Below are 25,445 nucleotides of genomic sequence, written 5' to 3'. Positions count from 1 at the left end.
GTTTTAGGTTCTGACAGAGAGCTGGTTTAGATAACATACCTCTAGTTTTAGGTTCTGACAGAGAGCTGGTTTAGATAACATACCTCTAGTTTTAGGTTCTGACAGAGAGCTGGCTCTAGATAACATACCTCTAGTTTTAGGTTCTGACAGAGAGTTTTCTTCTTTTGTTTTATATAACTATGTTTTAGATAGAAGACATTTATAAATGCAGAAATGTGTTTTGTGAAGTGTGTTTCATGACATAGTGTTACTAGTAAGATAATAAACGTATGAACTAACTAAATATGATACACCTAAACTGCAAAATGCTTACTTATTCATAATTATCTCACCATGTACAGTATGTAATCCTCTGACCTGTCTATAACCTGCGACCTCTGATCTTGTAGAGATGGAGTTTGACCTTGACAAGGCCCTGGAAGATGTTCCTATCCACACAGAGGACCCTCCTGCACCTTCCCCTGCTCCTAGCCTCTCTAGGTTAGAGAAGAGACCGTCAGGGGCCATGGGAGAACTGCCCTCAGACGAGGCCAAGAAGCTGCAGCACTTCACCAAACTACGGCCTCGCAGGAACAAGAAGATGCAGTCCAGTAAGATACCGGTGAGTATCACCACTGTGAGTTACTGGTGGGATAATGAGCAGAACAGCACAGTCCATAAGGTAGATGTCAATGATTTAGTTCTAACAAGAACCCCAGAGTGAGAACCTTTGGCGTGAGTATGGGGTTTATTTTAGAACAAAGTTTTACTCTTGTTCTCAAACACACAACTAGCCCTTTCTTACTTTATAAAGTAGTTTATCTGTCATGTGTTATAACAACCCTGTATTGTCTTGGTGTTATAACAACCCTGTAGTGGTATGGTGTTATAACAACCCTGTATTGTCATGGTGTTATAACAACCCTGTATTGTTATGGTGTTATAACAACCCTGTATTGTCATGGTGTTATAACAACCCTGTATTGATATGGTGTTATAACAACCCTGTATTGGTATGGTGTTATAACAACCCTGTATTGTCATGGTGTTATAACAACCCTGTATTGGTATGGTGTTATAACAACCCTGTATTGGTATGGTGTTATAACAACCCTGTATTGTCATGGTGTTATAACAACCCTGTAGTGGTATGGTGTAATAACAACCCTGTAGTGGCATGGTGTTATAACAACCCTGTAGTGGTATTGTGTTATAACAACCCTGTATTGTCATGGTGTTATAACAACCCTGTAGTGGTATGGTGTTATAACAACCCTGTATTGTCATGGTGTTATAACAACCCTGTATTGGTATGGTGTTATAACAACCCTGTAGTGGTATGGTGTAATAACAACCCTGTATTGTCATGGTGTTATAACAACCCTGTAGTGGTATTGTGTTATAACAACCCTGTAGTGGTATTGTGTTATAACAACCCTGTATTGTCATGGTGTTATAACAACCCTGTATTGTCATGGTGTTATAACAACCCTGTAGTGGTATTGTGTTATAACAACCCTGTAGTGGTATTGTGTTATAACAACCCTGTATTGTCATGGTGTTATAACAACCCTGTAGTGGTATGGTGTTATAACAACCCTGTAGTGGTATTGTGTTATAACAACCCTGTATTGTCATGGTGTTATAACAACCCTGTAGTGGTATGGTGTTATAACAACCCTGTAGTGGTATGGTGTTATAACAACCCTGTAGTGGTATGGTGTTATAACAACCCTGTATTGTCATGGTGTTATAACAACCCTGTATTGTCATGGTGTTATAACAACCCTGTAGTGGTATGGTGTAATAACAACCCTGTATTGTCATGGTGTTATAACAACCCTGTATTGTCATGGTGTTATAACAACCCTGTAGTGGTATGGTGTTATAACAACCCTGTATTGTCATGGTGTTATAACAACCCTGTAGTGGTATGGTGTTATAACAACCCTGTAGTGGTATGGTGTTATAACAACCCTGTAGTGGTATGGTGTTATAACAACCCTGTATTGGTATGGTGTAATAACAACCCTGTATTGTCATGGTGTTATAACAACCCTGTAGTGGTATTGTGTTATAACAACCCTGTAGTGGTATTGTGTTATAACAACCCTGTAGTGGTATTGTGTTAGAACAACCCTGTATTGTCATGGTGTTTTAACAACCCTGTTGTGGTATTGTGTTATAACAACCCTGTATTGGTATGGTGTTATAACTACCCTGTAGTGGTATGGTGTTATAACTACCCTGTAGTGGTATGGTGTTATAACAACCCTGTAGTGGTATGGTGTTATAACAACCCTGTATTGTCATGGTGTTATAACAACCCTGTATTGTCATGGTGTTATAACAACCTTGTAGTGGTATTGTGTTATAACAACCCTGTAGTGGTATTGTGTTATAACAACCCTGTAGTGTCATGGTGTTATAACAATCCTGTATTGGTGTGGTGTTTTAACAACCCTGTAGTGGTATGGTGTTATAACAACCCTGTATTGTCATGGTGTTATAACAACCCTGTATTGGTATGGTGTTATAACAACCCTGTAGTGGTATGGTGTTATAACAACCCTGTAGTGGTATGGTGTTATAACAACCCTGTATTGTCATGGTGTTATAACAACCCTGTATTGGTATGGTGTTATAACTACCCTGTAGTGGTATGGTGTTATAACAACCCTGTATTGGTATGGTGTTATAACTACCCTGTAGTGGTATGGTGTTATAACAACCCTGTAGTGTCATGGTGTTATAACAACCCTGTAGTGTCATGGTGTTTTAACAACCCTGTAGTGGTATTGTGTTATAACAACCCTGTATTGTCATGGTGTTATAACAACCCTGTAGTGGTATGGTGTAATAACAACCCTGTAGTGGCATGGTGTTATAACAACCCTGTATTGTCATGGTGTTATAACAACCCTGTATTGTCATGGTGTTATAACAACCCTGTATTGTCATGGTGTTATAACAACCCTGTATTGTCATGGTGTTATAACAACCCTGTAGTGGTATTGTGTTATAACAACCCTGTATTGGTGTGGTGTTTTAACAACCCTGTAGTGGTATGGTGTTATAACAACCCTGTAGTGGTATGGTGTAATAACAACCCTGTATTGTCATGGTGTTATAACAACCCTGTAGTGGTATGGTGTTATAACAACCCTGTATTGTCATGGTGTTATAACAACCCTGTAGTGTCATGGTGTTATAACAACCCTGTAGTGGCATGGTGTTTTAACAACCCTGTAGTGGTATGGTGTTATAACAACCCTGTATTGTCATGGTGTTTTAACAACCCTGTATTGTCATGGGGTTATAACAACCCTGTAGTGGTATGGTGTTATAACAACCCTGTAGTGGTATGGTGTAATAACAACCCTGTATTGTCATGGTGTTATAACAACCCTGTATTGGTATGGTGTTATAACAACCCTGTATTGGTATGGTGTTATAACAACCCTGTATTGGTATGGTGTTATAACAACCCTGTATTGTCATGGTGTTATAACAACCCTGTAGTGGTATGGTGTTATAACAACCCTGTAGTGGTATGGTGTTATAACAACCCTGTAGTGGTATGGTGTTATAACAACCCTGTAGTGGTATTGTGTTATAACAACCCTGTATTGTCATGGTGTTATAACAACCCTGTAGTGGTATGGTGTTATAACAACCCTGTATTTTCATGGTGTTATAACAACCCTGTGTTGTCATGGTGTTATTACAACCCTGTATTGGTGTGGTGTTATAACAACCCTGTAGTGGTATTGTGTTATAACAACCCTGTATTGTCATGGTGTTATAACAACCCTGTATTGTCATGGTGTTATAACAATCTTGTAGTGGTATGGTGTTATAACAACCCTGTATTGTCATGGTGTTATAACAACCCTGTATTGTCATGGTGTTATAACAACCCTGTATTGGTATGGTGTTATAACAACCCTGTATTGTCATGGTGTTATAACAACCCTGTAGGGGTATGGTGTTATAACAACCCTGTTGTGGTATGGTGTTATAACAACCCTGTTGTGGTATGGTGTTATAACAACCCTGTAGTGGTATTGTGTTATAACAACCCTGTATTGGTATGGTGTTATAACAACCCTGTAGTGGTATTGTGTTATAACAACCCTGTATTGTCATGGTGTTATAACAACCCTGTAGTGGTATGGTGTTATAACAACCCTGTATTGGTATGGTGTTATAACAACCCTGTATTGGTATGGTGTTATAACTACCCTGTAGTGGTATGGTGTTATAACTACCCTGTAGTGGTATGGTGTTATAACAACCCTGTAGTGGTATGGTGTTATAACAACCCTGTATTGTCATGGTGTTATAACAACCCTGTATTGTCATGGGGTTATAACAACCCTGTATTGTCATGGGGTTATAACAACCCTGTAGTGGTATTGTGTTATAACAACCCTGTATTGTCATGGTGTTATAACAACCCTGTATTGTCATGGTGTTATAACAATCCTGTATTGGTGTGGTGTTATAACAACCCTGTATTGGTATGGTGTTATAACTACCCTGTAGTGGTATGGTGTTATAACAACCCTGTATTGTCATGGGGTTATAACAACCCTGTATTGTCATGGGGTTATAACAACCCTGTAGTGGTATGGTATAATAACAACCCTGTATTGGTATGGTGTTATAACAACCCTGTATTGGTATGGTTTTATAACAACCCTGTATTGGTATGGTGTTATAACTACCCTGTAGTGGTATGGTGTTATAACAACCCTGTATTGTCATGGTGTTATAACAACCCTGTATTTTTACTTCACAGCAAATCAGCAGCACCACGTCTCAGGACGGAGAGCAGAACGGCCTGCATGGAAGGGTTGATGAGGGGGTGGACGAGTTCTTCTCCAAGAAAGTCACCAAGATGGACTCGAAGTAAGTGTTACGACTCATCACTATGAAAAATTACTTGCTCTTTCAGTCCTCTTGCTCTTTCAGCCATGTTTATATTGAAAAGGTTAACTCTCTCGCTCTCTCTCTGTCTCCCACTCCCCTCTCTCTCCGTCTCTCACTCCTCTCTTTCGCTCTCCCTCTCTCTCTCACTCCCCCCTCTCTTCTTCCCCCTCCTTCCCCCTCTCAGACGTTCCCTAAAGACTTCAGACTCCCAGGATGGGGAGAAGAAGAAGAGTAAAGGAGGTTTCCTCAACCTCATCAAGTCTCGCACCTCCAAGTCTTCAGACAAAGACAAGTCAGAGAAGAACCAGTCTACCCCAGCTCCAGCCCAAACCCCAGCTCCAGTAACCACCGTCCCCGAGGGACCTTCCTCCCCTAAGGCCTCCCTGAAGAGCCAAGCTCCAGAACCACCAACCAAGGTCAAGGAGGCCAAGACCCAGCCCACCCATCCCAGCCAGCTCACCCAACCCCTGGACTGCAGCAGCAGCTCAGACCGGTCTGAGGAGCTCCGGACCCCAGACTCTATGGATGAGGTGTCAGATGGGGACAGTAAGGGTAGTCCCCAGGGGGGGAGGCGCTACGGGGTGCAGGTGATGGGGACTGGACTCCTGGCGGAGATGAAGGCCAAGCAGGAGAGACGGACCTTCGGATCACATAAGGTCAGTACTGGTGAATCAAAAGTAATATATTACTGTAACTACATCTGTCTGTACTGGTGAATCAAAGGTAATATATTACTGTAACTGTCTGTACTGGTTTATATACTGAACAAAAATATAAATGCAACATGCAACAATTTCAACTATTTTACTGAGTTATAGTTCATATAAGAGAATCAGTCCATTGAATTAAATGAATTAGGCCCTAATCTGTTGAAGCACCTTTGGCAATGATTACAGCCTGGAGTCTTCTTGGGTATGATGCTACAAGCTTGGCACACCTGCATTTGGGGAGTTTATCCCATTCTTCTCTGCAAATCCTCTCAAGCTCTGTCAGGTTGGATGGGGAGTGTTGCTGCACAGCTATTTTAGCAGGTTTTCATCAAGGATCTCTCTGTACTTTGCTCTGTTCATCTTTCCGTCGATCCTGACTAGTCTCCCAGTCGCTGTCTCTGAAAAACATCCCCACAGCATGATGCTGCCATCACCATGCTTCACCGTAGGGATGGTGCCAGGTTTCCTCCAGGCGTGACGCTTGGCATTCAGGCCAAAGAGTTCAATCTTGGTTTCATCAGACCAGAGAATATTGTTTCTCATGGTCTGAGAATCCTTTAGGTGCCTTTTGGCAAAGTCCAAGCGGGCTGTCATGTGCCATCTGTTGGCGGGATCATGGTGCTGGGCTGTATGGCTGGACCTAAGCCCAGTCACTCTGTTACACTACAGCACCACCTGCTGCTGGAAATAAATACAGCACAACACGTATTGTATGCTAAGAGCTAGCTGGGACGCTAAGTAGATAGGAGACAGTAACGTCCACAGTATTAGTAGGTTGATCTATAGTAGATGCTGTGACTGAACCCAGGGTTGTCTGTCTGTCTCCCCCAGGACCAGTATGACCAGTCGTCCAGTCCAGACAGCAGTGGCAGCGGTGAGTTCATCTCTACTGGCTTGTTTATGTTTACAGAGTGGGAATCACATGACGTGGGAGACTATATTTCCTGGACCACAGATGTGTATTGATTCACCCTGACTGCCTTTATTTAGACTGTCAAATTGAAGCTGATCTTGGACATGAACTCATGCATGTGTTTGCATGTGACCGTGACTGAAGGTAATGAAGTTTGTACAGTTAGTGACTGAACGAGAAGACTCGTTTTGTGAATGATTTGTGTGACTTGTTGACTTCTGTGTGTCCTGTGAATGGCCATGTGTGCCCGACTATATAGCCTCACTACTGTTATTTTATTGTTGCTCCTTAATTATTTGTTATTTATCTATTTTTTAATTTTATTTATTCATTTTTTACTTCAGTTTATTTCAGTGAATACTTTCTTAACACTTATTTTTCTTAAAACGGCATTGTTGGTTAAGGGCTTGTAAGTAAGCATTTCACTGTAAGGTCTACCTACACCTGTTGTATTCGGCACATGTGATAAATACCATTTTGATTTGATAATGTGTGTGCGCAGTGAAGGGCCAGCCTATCCCAACAGAGAGCAGGTCTCCAGGTGGCTCCAAGGCAGAGGGGGTGGTGCTGGTCGGCTCCCCAGAGAAGAGCCCTCGTGGTGGGGAGGCCAAACCAGAGACGGTCCCTAGAAACCGCATTACCTCCAGTTCCAGTCCTAAACCCCCTCTTCAGGGCACCAAGCCAGCCCTCGCTGCCCGACCCTCCATCCTTCAGAAGCCGCGCACCAGCAGTAGCAGGAGCATAGGTAGGCCTGTAATATGGAGCATTGAGATGTACCCATATACTGGATATTATTATATGCTTCCATTAGTATGGATAACAGCCAGGAGCATAGGTTGGCCTGTAATATGGGGCATTGAGATGTACCCATATACTGGATATTCTTATATCCTTCCATTAGTATGGATAACAGCCAGGAGCATAGGTAGGCCTGTAATATGGAGCAACGAGATGTACCCATATACTGGATATTCTTATATCCTTCCATTAGTATGGATAACAGCCAGGAGCATAGGTAGGCCTGTAATATGGAGCAACGAGATGTACCCATATACTGGATATTCTTATATCCTTCCATTAGTATGGATAACAGCCAGGAGCATAGGTAGGCCTGTAATATGGAGCAACGAGATGTACCCATATACTGGATATTCTTATATCCTTCCATTAGTATGGATAACAGCCAGGAGAATTGGTAGACAGAGAAATTGGTACCAGCCAAAATGTTTTTATTTCATTTAAAATTACACTAACAAAACACACACAAAAACAGATGAACATTCTTTGTAATGCTTCTTAAACAGCACATGTGTTACTAGTAAGAAGTAACTAATGTGGTTGATTGAATATTGTTATTTTTTCCCCTTTAAGGGCGGGCGGTTACCGTGGTAGCGTGAAGTCAGTCATGTTAGTGCCTGTGAGATTGAGTCTGACTAGTAGAAGCGTTGTCTTCTCTTCTCTAGCTGTTGAAAGTCAAACACAGAAAAACAACATGGCTGGAGGGAATGTGTCACGTGCACCAGCTCTTCACCCCAGCCAGGCAGTGTTGCAGAGCGAGGTGGAAAAGCCTATATAGGATTTGTAGTTCTTTGACTTTGTGCAATTAATTTACCAGCTATGAAACAAAATGTCCCTAAATACTTTGAAAACAGCTACTGCAGCATTTATTTGACTATAAATGTGATCATACTTGACTATTTTTATTCCCAAATGCACTGTGGAGCCAACCACCCTCCACAGTGGCTGGTGAGACAGACTCACGTTTGGCAGGTGGTGTGTGGTAACTTCAGGCCCTGTTGGTAGAGTATGGAGCGTTTACATAACACAGATTGATACTGTATTTTTGTTTTATTCCTGTGGTATAGTGAACAGCCAGGAGCATAGATACAGATAAACAAAATATATATACATTTTATTCCTATGGTATGGAGGACAGGAGCATAGATACAGTATGGATCAGATAAACAATATATATATATATTATTCCAGTGGTATGGAGGACAGGAGCATAGATACAGTATGGATCAGATAAACAAATCAAATCAAATCAAATTTATTTTTATATAGCCCTTCGTACATCAGCTGATATCTCAAAGTGCTGTACAGAAACCCAGCCTAAAACCCCAAACAGCAAGCAAAGCATGTGAAAGAAGCACGGTGGCTAGGAAAAACTCCCTAGGAAAAACTCCCTAGAAAGGCCAAAAACCTAGGAAGAAACCTAGAGAGGAACCAGGCTATGAGGGGTGGCCAGTCCTCTTCTGGCTGTGCAGGGTGGATATTATAACAGAACATGGTCAAGATGTTAAAATGGTAAAATGTTCATAAATGACCAGCATGGTCAAATAATAATAATCATAGTAGTTGTCGAGGGTGCAACAAGCACGTCCGGTGAACAGGTCAGGGTTCCATAGCCGCAGGCAGAACAGTTGAAACTGGAGCAGCAGCACGGCCAGGTGGACTGGGGACAGCAAGGAGTCATCATACCAGGTAGTCCTGAGGCATGGTCCTAGGGCTCAGGTCCTCCGAGAGAAAGACAGAAAGAGAGAAAGAGAGAATTAGAGAGAGCATATTTAAATTCACACAGGACACCGGATAAGACAAGAGAAATACTCCAGATGTAACAGACTGACCCTAGCCCCCCGACACATAAACTACTGCAGCATAAATACTGGAGGCTGAGACAGGAGGGATCAGGAGACACTGTGGCCCCATCCGATGAAACCCCCGGACAGGGCCAAACAGGCAGGATATAACCCCACCCACTTTGCCAAAGCACAGCCCCCACACCACTAGAGGGATGTCTCCAACCACCAACTTACCGTCCTAAGACAAGGCCGAGTATAGCCCACAACGATCTCCGCCATGGCACAACCCAAGGGGGGGCGCCAACCCAGACAGGAAGACCACGTCAGTGACTCAACCCACTCAAGTGACGCACCCCTCCCATGGACGGCATGGAAGAACACCAGTAAGCCAGTGACTCAGCCCCTGTAAAAGGGTTAGAGGCAGAGAATCCCAGTGGAAAGAGGGGAACCGGCAAGGCAGAGACAGCAAGGGCGGTTCGTTGCTCCAGCCTTTCCGTTCACCTTCACACTCCTGGGCCAGACTATACTTAATCATAGGACCTACTGAAGAGATAAGTCTTCAGTAAAGACTTAAAGGTTGAGACTGAGTCTGCGTCTCTCACATTGGTAGGCAGACCATTCCATAAAAATGGAGCTCTATAGGAGAAAGCCCTACCTCCAGCCGTTTGCTTAGAAATTCTAGGGACAATTAGGAGGCCTGCGTCTTGTGACCGTAGCGTACGTGTAGGTATGTACGGCAGGACCAAATCGGAAAGATAGGTAGGAGCAAGCCCATGTAATGCTTTGTAGGTTAGCAGTAAAACCTTGAAATCAGCCCTTGCCTTAACAGGAAGCCAGTGTAGGGAGGCTAGCACTGGAGTAATATGATCAAATTTTTTGGTTCTAGTCAGGATTCTAGCAGCCGTATTTAGCACTAACTGAAGTTTATTTACTGCTTTATCCAGGTAGCCGGAAAGTAGAGCATTGCAGTAGTCCAGCCTAGAAGTAACAAAAGCATGGATTAATTTTTCTGCGTCATTTTTGGACAGAAAATTTCTGATTTTTGCAATGTTACGTAGATGGAAAAAAGCTGTCCTTGAAACAGTCTTGATATGTTCTTCAAAAGAGAGATCAGGGTCCAGAGTAACGCCGAGGTCCTTCACAGTTTTATTTGAGACGACTGTACAACCATCCAGATTAATTGTCAGATTCAACAGAAGATCTCTTTGTTTCTTGGGACCTAGAACAAGCATCTCTGTTTTGTCCGAGTTTAAAAGTAGAAAGTTTGCAGCCATCCACTTCTTTATGTCTGAAACACAGGCTTCTAGCGAGGGCAATTTTGGGGCTTCACCATGTTTCATTGAAATGTACAGCTGTGTGTCGTCCGCATAGCAGTGAAATTGAACATTATGTTTTCGAATGACATCCCCAAGAGGTAAAATATATAGTGAAAACAATAGTGGTCCTAAAACGGAACCTTGAGGAACACCAAAATTTACAATTGATTTGTCAGAGGACAAATCATTCACAGAGACAAACTGATATCTTTCCGACAGATAAGATCTAAACCAGGCCAGAACTTGTCCATGAAGACCAATTTGGGTTTCCAATCTCTCCAAAAGAATGTGGTGATCGATGGTATCAAAAGCGGCACTAAGATCTAGGAGCACGAGGACAGATGCAGAGCCTCGGTCTGACGTCATTAAAAGGTCATTTACCACCTTCACAAGTGCAGTCTCAGTGCTATGATGGGGTCTAAAACCAGACTGAAGCGTTTCGTATACATTGTTTGTCTTCAGGAAGGCAGTGAGTTGCTGTGCAACAGCTTTTTCAATTTTTTTTGAGAGGAATGGAAGATTCGATATAGGCCGATAGCTTTTTATAATTTCTGGATCAAGATTCGGCTTTTTCAAGAGAGGCTTTATTACTGCCACTTTTAGTGAGCTTGGTACACATCCGGTGGATAGAGAGCCGTTTATTGTGTTCAACATAGGAGGGCCAAGCACAGGAAGCAGCTCTTTCAGTAGTTTAGTTGGAATAGGGTCCAGTATGCAGCTTGAGGGTTTGGAGGCCATGATTATTTTCATCATTGTGTCAAGAGATATAGTACTAAAACACTTTAGTATCTCCCTTGATCCTAGGTCCTGGCAGAGTTGTGTAGACTCAGGACAATGGAGCTTTGGAGGAATACCCAGATTTAAAGAGGAGTCTGTAATTTGCTTTCTAATGATCATGAATCTTTTCCTCAAAGAAGTTCATAAATTTATTACTGCTGAAGTGAAAGCCATCCTCTCTTGGGGAATGCTGCTTTTTAGTTAGCTTTGCGACAGTATCAAAAAGAAATTTCGGATTGTTCTTATTTTCCTCAATTAAGTTGGAAAAATAGGATGATCGAGCAGCAGTGAGGGCTCTTCGATACTGCACGGTACTGTCTTTCCAAGCTAGTCGGAAGACTTCCAGTTTGGTGTGGCGCCATTTCCGTTCCAATTTTCTGGAAGCTTGCTTCAGAGCTCATGTATTTTCTGTATACCAGGGAGCTAGTTTCTTATGACAGATGTTTTTAATTTTTAGGGGTGCAACTGCATCTAGGGTATTGCGCAAGGTTAAATTGAGTTCCTCGGTTAGGTGGTTAACTGATTTTTGTCCTCTGACGTCCTTGGGTAGGCAGAGGCAGTCTGGAAGGGCATCAAGGAATCTTTGGGTTGTCTGAGAATTTATAGCACGACTTTTAATGCTCCTTGGTTGGGGTCTGAGCAGATTATTTGTTGCAATTGCAAACGTAATAAAATGGTGGTCCGATAGTCCAGGATTATGAGGAAAAACATTAAGATCCACAACATTTATTCCATGGGACAAAACTAGGTCCAGAGTATGACTGTGGCAGTGAGTAGGTCCAGAGACATGTTGGACAAAACCCACTGAGTCGATGATGGCTCCGAAAGCCTTTTGGAGTGGGTCTGTGGACTTTTCCATGTGAAAGTTAAAGTCACCAAAAGTTAGAATATTATCTGCTATGACTACAAGATCCGATAGGAATTCAGGGAACTCAGTGAGGAACACTGCATATGGCCCAGGATCAGATAAACAAAATATATATACATTTTATTCCTGTGGTATGGAGGACAGGAGCATAGATACAGTATGGATCAGATAAACAAAATATATATACATTTTATTCCAGTGGTATGGAGGACAGGAGCATAGATACAGTATGGATCAGATAAACAAAATATATATACATTTTATTCCAGTGGTATGGAGGACAGGAGCATAGATACAGTATGGATCAGATAAACAAAATATATATATATATTATTCCAGTGGTATGGAGGACAGGAGCATAGATACAGTATGGATCAGATAAACAAAATATATATATATATATATTATTCCAGTGGTATGGAGGACAGGAGCATAGATACAGTATGGATCAGATAAACAAAATATATATATATATATATATATATATATATATATATATATATATATATATATATTATTCCAGTGGTATGGAGGACAGGAGCATAGATACAGTATGGATCAGATAAACAATATATATACATTTTATTCCAGTGGTATGGAGGACAGGAGCATAGATACAGTATGGATCAGATAAACAATATATATATATTTTATTCCAGTGGTATGGAGGACAGGAGCATAGATACAGTATGGATCAGATAAACAATATATATACATTTTATTCCAGTGGTATGGAGGACAGGAGCATAGATACAGTATGGATCAGATAAACAATATATATACATTTTATCCTATGGTATGGAGGACAGGAGCATAGATACAGTATGGATCAGATAAACACAATATATATACATTTTATTCCAGTGGTATGGAGGACAGGAGCATAGATACAGTATGGATCAGATAAACAATATATATACATTTTATTCCAGTGGTATGGAGGACAGGAGCATAGATACAGTATGGATCAGATAAACAATATATATATATTTTATTCCAGTGGTATGGAGGACAGGAGCATAGATACAGTATGGATCAGATAAACAATATATATACATTTTATTCCAGTGGTATGGAGGACAGGAGCATAGATACAGTATGGATCAGATAAACAATATATATACATTTTATTCCAGTGGTATGGAGGACAGGAGCATAGACACAGTATGGATCAGATAAACAATATATATACATTTTATTCCTATGGTATGGAGGACAGGAGCATAGATACAGTATGGATCAGATAAACACAATATATATACATTTTATTCCAGTGGTATGGAGGACAGGAGCATAGATACAGTATGGATCAGATAAACAATATATATACATTTTATTCCAGTGGTATGGAGGACAGGAGCATAGATACAGTATGGATCAGATAAACAATATATATACATTTTATTCCTATGGTATGGAGGACAGGAGCATAGATACAGTATGGATCAGATAAACACAATATATATACATTTTATTCCAGTGGTATGGAGGACAGGAGCATAGATACAGTATGGATCAGATAAACAATATATATACATTTTATTCCAGTGGTATGGAGGACAGGAGCATAGATACAGTATGGATCAGATAAACAATATATATACATTTTATTCCAGTGGTATGGAGGACAGGAGCATAGATACAGTATGGATCAGATAAACAATATATATACATTTTATTCCTATGGTATGGAGGACAGGAGCATAGATACAGTATGGATCAGATAAACACAATATATATACATTTTATTCCAGTGGTATGGAGGACAGGAGCATAGATACAGTATGGATCAGATAAACAATATATATACATTTTATTCCAGTGGTATGGAGGACAGGAGCATAGATACAGTATGGATCAGATAAACAATATATATACATTTTATTCCTATGGTATGGAGGACAGGAGCATAGATACAGTATGGATCAGATAAACACAATATATATACATTTTATTCCAGTGGTATGGAGGACAGGAGCATAGATACAGTATGGATCAGATAAACAATATATATACATTTTATTCCAGTGGTATGGAGGACAGGAGCATAGATACAGTATGGATCAGATAAACAATATATATACATTTTATTCCTATGGTATGGAGGACAGGAGCATAGATACAGTATGGATCAGATAAACACAATATATATACATTTTATTCCAGTGGTATGGAGGACAGGAGCATAGATACAGTATGGATCAGATAAACAATATATATATATTTTATTCCAGTGGTATGGAGGACAGGAGCATAGATACAGTATGGATCAGATAAACAATATATATATACATTTTATTCCAGTGGTATGGAGGACAGGAGCATAGATACAGATAAACAATATATATATATATATTATTCCAGTGGTATGGAGGACAGGAGCATAGGGGGGATACTAGGACACTATCTAGCCCCTGGATGTTAAAGATCTACAACTATCTAGCCCCTGGATGTTAAAGATCTACAACTATCTAGCCCCTGGATGTTAAAGATCTACAACTATCTAGTCCCTGGATGTTAAAGGTCTAGAACTATCTAGCCCCTGGAGGTTAAAGATCTAGAACTATCTAGCCCATGGATGTTAAAGATCTACAACTATCTAGCCACTGGATTTTAAAGATCTACAACTATCTAGCCACTGGATTTTAAAGCTGTTGAAAATCTAGAACTATCTAGCCCCTGGATTTTAAAGCTGTTAAAGATCTAGAACTATCTAGCCCCTGGATTTTAAAGCTGTTGAAGATCTAGAACTATCTAGCCCCTGGATGTTAAAGCTGTTAAAGATCTAGAACTATCTAGCCCCTGGATGTTAAAGCTGTTAAAGATCTAGAACTATCTAGCCCCTGGATGTTAAAGCTGTTAAAGATCTAGAACTATCTAGCCCCTGGATGTTAAAGATCTAGAACTATCTAGCCCCTGGATGTTAAAGCTGTTAAAGATCTAGAACTATCTAGCCCCTGGATGTTAAAGCTGTTAAAGATCTAGAACTATCTATCCCCTGGATGTTAAAGCTGTTATAGATCTAGAACTATCTAGCCCCTGGATGTTAAATCTGTTAAAAGATCTAGGGATAGTGTAATAGTAATATTCTGGGGCCTGAGGCTGGACACCTTCTGCCTTTCAATAGACCACAGATCTTCACCTGGGATGCCAACTAATCTGGCTTCCTGTCGCTGTCATCAACTACGTAAACAACAATAAATGACATATCTTAACCTGGACATTTAACACACACCTGTCCTGGTTTTGGGACAATAGAAACCTTGATGTAGTTCTGATACTGTTTCTCTTTCTGTCTGCCAGATGAGGTCTGTGACTCCCCTGGAGGGAATGTGTCTCCCAAGGGTGCAATGCTGCCTTACAGCCTGAAGAGGGTCCCCTTGGACAAGGACAAGGAGGGACAGGGCAGTCCTCTACTGGGGGGCACGGGGAGCAACAGAAACCCCTCTGCTCAGGCAGGTAGGTTACCTTTACCCATCCAGGTAGGAACACACCTAGTCACGCACTATCATACTTCCAGGTGTCGTTCATCACTTTGCGGTTGAGGAAGCCTGGAAGGAGAGGCTATTTAGCCCTAATGCGCAGGCCTCTGTTTCCCTCAAACTGTGTCTGTTCTCAGTAGAGAGAGAGATGTATCTGACAGCAGAATAGATTATCCTTACTGCATTGAAAAAATGCACAATCACAACTACAGCTACATTTTAACTCTTTTTTTGCTAAGTTTGCCGTTCCATCTTATTCCAAGTGAATAGTCTCATACAATGTCATTTTGGACGTAGCCTTTGTCTTGTAGATAGATATCATTAATCCTTCATAGATTACTGTTTTCCTCATAGATAGATAGGCTAGGATTTATCTCTGTGGTTTTCCTCATAGATAGATAGGCTAGGATTTATCTCTGTGGTTTTCCTCATAGATAGATAGGCTAGGATTTATCTCTGTGGTTTTCCTCATAGATAGATAGGCTAGGATTTATCTCTGTGGTTTTTCTCATAGATAGATAGGCTAGGATTTATCTCTGTGGTTTTCCTCATAGATAGATGGCTAGGATTTATCTCTGTGGTTTTCCTCATAGATAGATGGCTAGGATTTATCTCTGTGGTTTTTCTCATAGATAGATAGGCTAGGATTTATCTCTGTGGTTTTCCTCATAGATAGACTAGGATATATCTCTGTGGTTTTCCTCATAGATAGATAGGCTAGGATTTATCTCTGTGGTTTTCCTCATAGATAGATAGGCTAGGATTTATCTCTGTGGTTTTCCTCATAGATAGATAGGCTAGGATTTATCTCTGTGGTTTTTCTCATAGATAGATAGGCTAGGATTTATCTCTGTGGTTTTCCTCATAGATAGATAGGCTAGGATTTATCTCTGTGGTTTTCCTCATAGATAGATAGGCTAGGATTTATCTCTGTGGTTTTCCTCATAGATAGATAGGCTAGGATTTATCTCTGTGGTTTTTCTCATAGATAGATAAGCTAGGATTTATCTCTGTGGTTTTCCTCATAGATAGATGGCTAGGATTTATCTCTGTGGTTTTCCTCATAGATAGATGGCTAGGATTTATCTCTGTGGTTTTTCTCATAGATAGATAGGCTAGGATTTATCTCTGTGGTTTTCCTCATAGATAGACTAGGATATATCTCTGTGGTTTTCCTCATAGATAGATAGGCTAGGATTTATCTCTGTGGTTTTCCTCATAGATAGATAGGCTAGGATTTATCTCTGTGGTTTTCCTCATAGATAGATAGGCTAGGATTTATCTCTGTGGTTTTTCTCATAGATAGATAGGCTAGGATTTATCTCTGTGGTTTTCCTCATAGATAGATAGGCTAGGATTTATCTCTGTGGTTTTCCTCATAGATAGATAGGCTAGGATTTATCTCTGTGGTTTTTCTCATAGATAGATAAGCTAGGATTTATCTCTGTGGTTTTCCTCATAGATAGATGGCTAGGATTTATCTCTGTGGTTTTCCTCATAGATAGATGGCTAGGATTTATCTCTGTGGTTTTTCTCATAGATAGATAGGCTAGGATTTATCTCTGTGGTTTTCCTCATAGATAGACTAGGATATATCTCTGTGGTTTTCCTCATAGATAGATAGGCTAGGATTTATCTCTGTGGTTTTCCTCATAGATAGATAGGCTAGGATTTATCTCTGTGGTTTTCCTCATAGATAGACTAGGATTTATCTCTGGTTTTTATCATAGATAGATAGGCTAGGATTTATCTCTGTGGTTTTCCTCATAGATAGATAGGCTAGGATGTATCTCTGTGGTTTTTCTCACTAGCACTGGCCAACATTATTATCCAATCTACTACACCAGCTGTAATTAAGCTTCTCTATCTCATTTAGTATTATCTTCATGTATTAGTGTTGTCTCTCTAGAACAGTGGTTCCCAAACTTTTTATAGTCCCGTACCCCTTCAAACGTTCAACCTCCAGCTACGTACCCCCTCTAGCACCAGGGTCAGAGCACTCTGAAATGTTGTTTTTTGCCATCATTGTAAGCCTGCCATACACACACTATACGATACATTTATTAAACAGGAATGAGTGAGTTTTTGTCACAACCCGGCTCGTGGGAAGTGACAAAGAGCTCTTATAGGACCAGGGCACAAATAATTATATAATAATAATCAATCATTTTGCTCTTTATTTAACCATCTTACATATAAAACCTTATTTGTTTATCGACAATTGAGAATAACTCACCACAGGTTAATGAGAAGGGTGTGCTTGACAGGATGCACATAACTGCAGTGTTGGGTTGGATGAGGCTCTCTTGTTCAGATATGGGTAAGTGGACTGGAGGCAGGGCATGAAAGGGATAATGAATCTACTTGTTTGTGTCGACCGTTTCAGGAAAGTACCTGTGTAATTGCGCAGCCAGCTCGCACATTTGACATTGTCCGTAAACTTGAGTTAATTTGCACACAAAAAATCATACAATGATGGAAAGACCTGTGTGTTGTCCTTGTTCCAACTTCTTAATCATAGCCTCAATTTTGTCCCGCACATTGAATATAGTTGTGGAGAGTCCCTGTAATCCTACATTCAGATCATTCAGGCCAGAAAAAACATCCCCCAGATAGGCCAGTCGTGTGATAAACTCATCATCATGCAAGTGGTCAGACAAGTGAACATTTTGGTCAGTAAAGAACTTTAAGCTCGTCTCTCAAATCAAAGAAACGTGTCAATACTTTGCCCCTTGATAACCAGTGCAGTCTGTATGTTGTAAAAGTGTTACATGGTCGCTGCCCATATCATTGCATAATGCAGAAAATACACTACACAGTCTACTACATACTCTATAACACACTCTACTACACACTCTACTACACTCTACTACACACTCTACTACACACTCTACTACACACTCTACTACAGTCTACTACACAGTCTACTACACACTCTACTACACACTCTACTACAGTCTACTACAGTCTACTACACACTCTACTACACACTCTACTACACACTCTACTACACAGTCTACTACACAGTCTACTACACACTCTACTACACACTCTACAACACACTCTACTACACACTCTACTACAGTCTACTACACACTCTACTACACACTCTACTACACAGTCTACTACACACTCTACTACACACTCTACTACAGTCTACTACACACTCTACTACACACTCTACTACACTCTACTACACACTCTACTACAGTCTACTACACACTCTACTACACACTCTACTACACAGTTTACTACACACTCTACTACACTCTACTACACACTCTACTACAGTCTACTACACACTCTACTACAGTCTACTACACACTCTACTACACACTCTACTACAGTCTACTACACACTCTACTACACTCTACTACACTCTACTACACACTCTACTACACACTACTACACACTCTACTACACACTACTACACACTCTACTACACACTACTACTCGCTCTATAACACACTCTACTACACACTCTACTACACACTACTACACACTCTACTACACACTACTACTCGCTCTATAACACACTCTACTACACACTCTACTACACTCTACTACACACTCTACTACACACTCTACTACACACTACTACACACTCTACTACACACTACTACACACTCTACTACTCACTCTATAACACACTCTACTACACACTCTACTACACACTCTACTACACTCTACTACAGTCTACTACACACTCTACTACTCACTCTATAACACACTCTACTACACACTCTACTACACACTCTACTACACTCTACTACAGTCTACTACACACTCTACTACACACTCTACTACACACTACTACACACTCAACTACACACTACTACTCGCTCTACTACTCACTCTATAACACACTCTACTACACAGTCTACTACATACTCTATAACAGTCTACTACACACTTTACTACACTCTATAACACAGTTATTACACACTCTACTACACACTCTATAACACAGTCTACTACACACCCTACTACACACTCTACTACACACTCTACTACACACTCTACTACACAGTCTACTACACGCTCTACTACACGCTCTACTACACAGTCTACTACACACCAACATTACTCCTATGAACAGTCACTGAGGGCACCACAGACCACACTTCACCCCCAGTGCTAGTGAGGAGATTTAAATCATGTTCTATGGATCAAGATTGAATCTATCGATAGGTTATCGATGTTATTGATATGTCATTGATAGCTTATTGATAGCTTATTGATATGTCATTGATAGCTTATTGATAGGTTATTGATAGGTTATTGATAGCTTATTGATAGGTTATTGCTAGCTTATTGATAGCTTATTGATAGGTTATTGATAGGTTATTGATAGGCTACTCATTCTTTAAAAACTCCATCAAAAAGAACCACACATTACCTACTTGTATTCTATTTGTAGCAGCCCAGATGTGCTGAAAAACAAATTAGAATGAATTACTATGCCCCAATGGGATTGGCCCTGTGGCTAATTGAATGGCTAATTGACCAACGAGCACTAAAGCCCAGCCTCCCTCCCTCCACCCTCTCCCTAGTGAATGTTCCAACAGAAGACGCTAGTGTGTTTGATTCTGATCAGGAAGCTGACAGGCCAATCTCAGAGCCCGACACGCCTGCCAATCACCTACCAGCACCGAACAGGAAGTGGGCGAGCACAAGAGCAGGAAGTCCCTCCCCTTTACTGGTTAGAAGAAGTTCTCCCTTTCCCTCCTCCTCTCTCACTTGTATCTTTCATGATCTCTCATCTTGTCCCGTAGTTCAGGTCAGTCTGCAGTGAGATTCATTATTGGAGCTTCTGGACGTGATTTGATTGATAGTGATGACTTATAATTGAAGGAAGCTTACCAAAATGAATCTACCATACCGCCTACTGATCTTTCTCCAACTGGCACCTGAGGCAGAAAGTTACCCGGGCTTCTCTAGGCCTCACATACCTTCATATTTTTAGAACATGTCTATATGCCAGTTGGTGCCAGTTGGAAAATGTGCTTGCTTTTCTTTAGAAAATGTGTTGGATTGATTCATCTTTCACAAGTTACTGTCTAAAAGTGTTATTTTGACTCATTTTTAGCACTGATGAGGTAGAGATGGAGATTAAAACAGAAATGAAACAATTTGTTTTCAGAAAAGGTTGTTTTTGGCGCCCTCTGCTGTTCATTCTCCTAACCAGACCCTGTCCTCTGCTGTTCATTCTCCTAACCAGACCCTGTCCTCTGCTGTTCATTCTCCTAACCAGACCCTGTCCTCTGCTGTTCATTCTCCTAACCAGACCCTGTCCTCTGCTGTTCATTCTCCTAACCAGACCCTGTCCTCTGCTGTTCGTTTTCCTAACCAGACCCTGTCCTCTGCTGTTCATTCTCCTAACCAGACCCTGTCCTCTGCTGTTCGTTCTCCTAACCAGACCCTGTCCTCTGCTGTTCGTTCTCCTAACCAGACCCTGTCCTCTGCTGTTCATTCTCCTAACCAGACCCTGTCCTCTGCAGTTCATTCTCCTAACCAGACCCTGTCCTCTGCTGTTCATTCTCCTAACCAGACCCTGTCCTCTGCTGTTCATTCTCCTAACCAGACCCTGTCCTCTGCTGTTCGTTCTCCTAACCAGACCCTGTCCTCTGCTGTTCATTCTCCTAACCAGACCCTGTCCTCTGCTGTTCATTCTCCTAACCAGACCCTGTCCTCTGCTGTTCATTCTCCTAACCAGACCCTGTCCTCTGCTGTTCATTCTCCTAACCAGACCCTATCCTCTGCTGTTCATTCTCCTAACCAGACCCTGTCCTCTGCTGTTCATTCTCCTAACCAGACCCTGTCCTCTGCTGTTCATTCTCCTAACCAGACCCTGTCCTCTGCTGTTCATTCTCCTAACCAGACCCTGTCCTCTGCTGTTCATTCTCCTAACCAGACCCTGTCCTCTGCTGTTCATTCTCCTAACCAGACCCTGTCCTCTGCTGTTCATTCTCCTAACCAGACCCTGTCCTCTGCTGTTCATTCTCCTAACCAGACCCTGTCCTCTGCTGTTCGTTCTCCTAACCAGACCCTGTCCTCTGCTGTTCGTTCTCCTAACCAGACCCTGTCCTCTGCTGTTCATTCTCCTAACCAGACCCTGTCCTCTGCTGTTCATTCTCCTAACCAGACCCTGTCCTCTGCTGTTCATTCTCCTAACCAGACCCTGTCCTCTGCTGTTCGTTCTCCTAACCAGACCCTGTCCTCTGCTGTTCATTCTCCTAACCAGACCCTGTCCTCTGCTGTTCGTTCTCCTAACCAGACCCTGTCCTCTTCTCCTCAGCAGTGAAACCAGGCTCAGTGTCAGACCCTGCCAAACACCAGAGCCCCCACCGCCACAACTCTGAGGACAACGTCTCCAAACCCAAGGACCAAACCCCCAACCCTGACAGAGACAAGGGACCGGGGAGAAAGTCTTCCCAATCTGGAGAAGAGGCCGACAAAGACTTTATTTTTATATGAGAAACTAAACTCTCAATGAATGACAGGTGCATGGTACCTGCCTGTCATCTCAATATATCTGATATCAGGAATCAGAAAGCAAAGACCCTATGTCTAAAGAAGACTGTCGGGAGAGTAACCCCTGTGAAGTGTTTCACTTTGATAGTACACTTTCACTAATCTCAGTAATACCAAGATAAATACGGCTAAAGCACTGTTATGATGATGCACTGTTGTGTGTTAAGTCACTGTGGAAAATAAACAGCACCTTTTCTGAAGGGGGAAGGAGAGGGACATCCCTTTACATGACTCCGATATCTCATGGTTTGGCCATGTGTGGACTATGTCATCATGGTTTGGCCATGTGTGTACTATGTCATCATGGTTTGGCCATGTGTGGACTATGTCATCATGGTTTGGCCATGTGTGTACTATGTCATCATGGTTTGGCCCTTTGTGGACTATGTCATCATGGTTTGGCCCTGTGTGTACTATGTCATCATGGTTTGGCCCTGTGTGTACTATGTCATCATGGTTTGGACATGTGTGTACTATGTCATCATAGCTTTGTGTGTCGGTCATCCCCTGTGCTTGTATTGGGAACTGAACTGGTGTACTGTCAGGCCAGTAAAAGCTAGCCTGGAATCCACACTGAATATGGCACTGTTTCACTATTCAGATTGGTATCCATGCTAAGTGAAAGCTGGACATGGATGGAACTCCAGCTCGGGGCTTTTCTGCACTCATGGTCAATTGGCTACTAATTCAGGACCTGACTGCTTCATGTGGACAGACGGACGTTTTCAAACCTGTCCAGCAATTCAGGAAGTAAACTGAAATTCCATTTCCATTTCTCTTCACTGCTTTTCAATAAGAACATTTTTTAATTGGCTTAGTTTCTGGATTGACTGGAATTGAAATGGAATTGACCCCAACGCTGCTGTCCAGTCAGTCAGGGCCAGACAACTAGGGGTCATGTCCTGGCCTCGGCACCTTTCGGTCTTTCAATCGGTCTTCGTTTGCTGCCTCGCTGCCAGTAGTTTATTTTCTTCACGACCTGTAATCATGGCTTGGCCTGAAGGATTGGCTTACTGAGTCAGAACATAGTGATGTCGGGGACTGGGTTGAATGCTGTGAATGCATCACATTCCATGAACCTGTCCACCTGGGCCATGTTCAGTAGGCAGAAAACTGACTGAAACAGGGAGGTAAATTACCTGAACTTGTCCAATAAGAAACACTTGTTTTAGTTTATTACGCTCTCTACTGAACTAGGACCCTGAGGGGTATTCTACGAAGCAGGTAGCAAGGTAACTTTGGTAAACTATGAGTTCAACTCGGGATAACAGGTCAAAGCGGCTCACCTTTTAGCCAGGTGAATTTCTATGGCAACGAATCCTCCAGAACTAACCCGCTCCGGGGAAGGCTAACTCCACTTCCCTTGAATCAAATGATCAATCAAATCAGTTTCCCTCACTCTCGCCAAGACTGCCTCATCCCCTTCATTTGAGGAAGACCACTGATTTGAAATATATAAATGTTTTCTGTGTTAAAAACTAGTAATGTTAAAATATATAACATTTCACATTTAGTAATGACAGAATGCATTCTAAACTTCACCCACAGTAGCACTTCTGTATGATTCATAATATTATTTTATTGATAGGAGGGGGGGGGGGAGGTGCCTGTGGTTGTTGTGCATTGATAAACACACCAAAGACAAGTAATAAAATAAAGACGAATTAATGATAAGTAATAAAATTAAATAAACGCATTAATGATAAGTAATAAAATAAAGACGAATTAATGATAAGTAATAAAATAAAATAAACGCATTAATGATAAGTAATAAAATAAAGACTAATTAATGATAAGTAATAAAATAAAGACTAATTAATGATAAGTAATAAGATAAAGACTAATTAATGATAAGTAATAAGATAAAGACGGCACTAATGATAAGTAATAAAATAAAGACTAATTAATGATAAGTAATAAAATAAAGACTAATTAATGATAAGTAATAAAATAAAGACTAATTAATGATAAGTAATAAAATAAAGACTAATTAATGATAAGTAATAAGATAAAGACGGCACTAATGATAAGTAATAAAATAAAGACTAATTAATGATAAGTAATGAAATAAAGACGGCACTTCTAAAAGCCAATTTCACACCACAGCTGCTGAATTTCCAAAATAACTTTCCTTTTCTCTTGATTTCTGCACCAATGAAAATGTTGCACTGAGTCACCCATGGATTGACGTTTCAGCATTGTCACAATGAAGAGTTCGCCGTTCGACTAGCCATGTGCAGTTCCAAGCCTTCTAGAGTTAGCGGCAGGCGTACAAGCAATATCCACCGTCGTTAGGTACACATGAAGCCTGAACTGGGATGTGAAGCTAACTGAAGCTGGTTAGCTCTAGAAGACCCTGAGTAGATCTAGCATGCTTCGTAGGATAACCCCTCTGGTTAACTGTGTTGGTTGGATTTCTCTGTCTTGTATTTTATTCTTTCTGTTTGGGGATAAAGAGCAGCTGTCTGTCTTCTGTTTGGTTCTATGAAACAATAAAACCATGGAACGACGTGTTAAAAGAATCAGTAAGAGTTAAATAAGTAAGAGAGAGAGTCTATCTCTCAGACAGGCAGAGTGATTACTGCTGAATTTGTGTGTCTGATATGCATGTGTGATGTACTGTATGTGTAGTATAATACTGTATGTTAAGTTACATACATGTAATATAATACTGTATGTTAAGTTACATACATGTAATATAATACTGTATGTTAAGTTACATACATGTAATATAATACTGTATGTTAGGTTACATGTATTACAATACTGTATGTTAAATTACATACATGTAATATAATACTGTATGTTAAGATACATACATGTATTATAATACTGTATGTTAAGTTACATACTTGTAATATAATACTGTATGTTAAGATACATGTAATATATCCACACACGTATGTGTACACATCCTATACTACTATGGTACTACTAAGCACACTACTAAAATAGGTTTATATAATGATGTAATTTATTGAAATAAAAACAGTGGTCGGTTGTGTTTTTATCCCTTTTCTTGTCCTTATTGTAAATGTACATTGTGTTAATACTGAGGAAATCAATTAGTCGATTTCATTGTTTTCTTCTTATTCTTTAAACAATTCATTAGTTGGATTATTTTATTTTTATGACAAGAAACAAGCAGAAACATTGATATATTTGCCTGATCATTTCTGAAAAGCAAAAAAAAGGAAAGTTAATTCAACAAAGAAAATGACTCCATGTTGTTATGCTGTATGCTTTATTTAGTTACGGACAACACTCCTTAACATGTTTCACTAAATCACACATGTCCTTCCTTATGTGAATATTTATACCAATTAAAATAATTGTACAGATTGAA

General features: G+C 40.7%; 1 protein-coding gene across 4 annotated transcripts in view; it reads left to right on the top strand.

Annotated features, from left to right (window-relative positions):
• Nucleotides 1-25,445, top strand: part of LOC106572945 (F-actin-uncapping protein LRRC16A) — a 190,037-nt gene extending 164,592 nt beyond the window's left edge. Inside the window, exons 21-28 of one of the 4 annotated variants that reach the window (XM_082959203.1) lie at nt 390-601; nt 4,784-4,893; nt 5,099-5,570; nt 6,456-6,498; nt 7,040-7,282; nt 15,387-15,542; nt 20,119-20,267; nt 21,864-25,445. In XM_082959203.1, coding sequence (XP_082815329.1) covers nt 390-601; nt 4,784-4,893; nt 5,099-5,570; nt 6,456-6,498; nt 7,040-7,282; nt 15,387-15,542; nt 20,119-20,267; nt 21,864-21,869 — 1,391 coding nt within the window. In that variant the 3' untranslated portion in view covers nt 21,870-25,445. Of the gene's footprint in view, nt 1-389; nt 602-4,783; nt 4,894-5,098; nt 5,571-6,455; nt 6,499-7,039; nt 7,283-15,386; nt 15,543-20,118; nt 20,268-21,863 lie in introns of those variants that run through there. The other 3 variants (XM_082959202.1, XM_082959205.1, XM_082959204.1) reach the window with 3 other exon arrangements.

The sequence above is a fragment of the Salmo salar genome, chromosome 02, assembly GCF_965601325.2.
Source record: "Salmo salar chromosome 02, fSalSal1, whole genome shotgun sequence".
Lineage (NCBI taxonomy): Eukaryota > Metazoa > Chordata > Actinopteri > Salmoniformes > Salmonidae > Salmo > Salmo salar.
The sequence above is the reverse complement of the archived record's forward strand: the minus strand, read 5'-3'. Positions and strand labels throughout refer to the sequence as shown.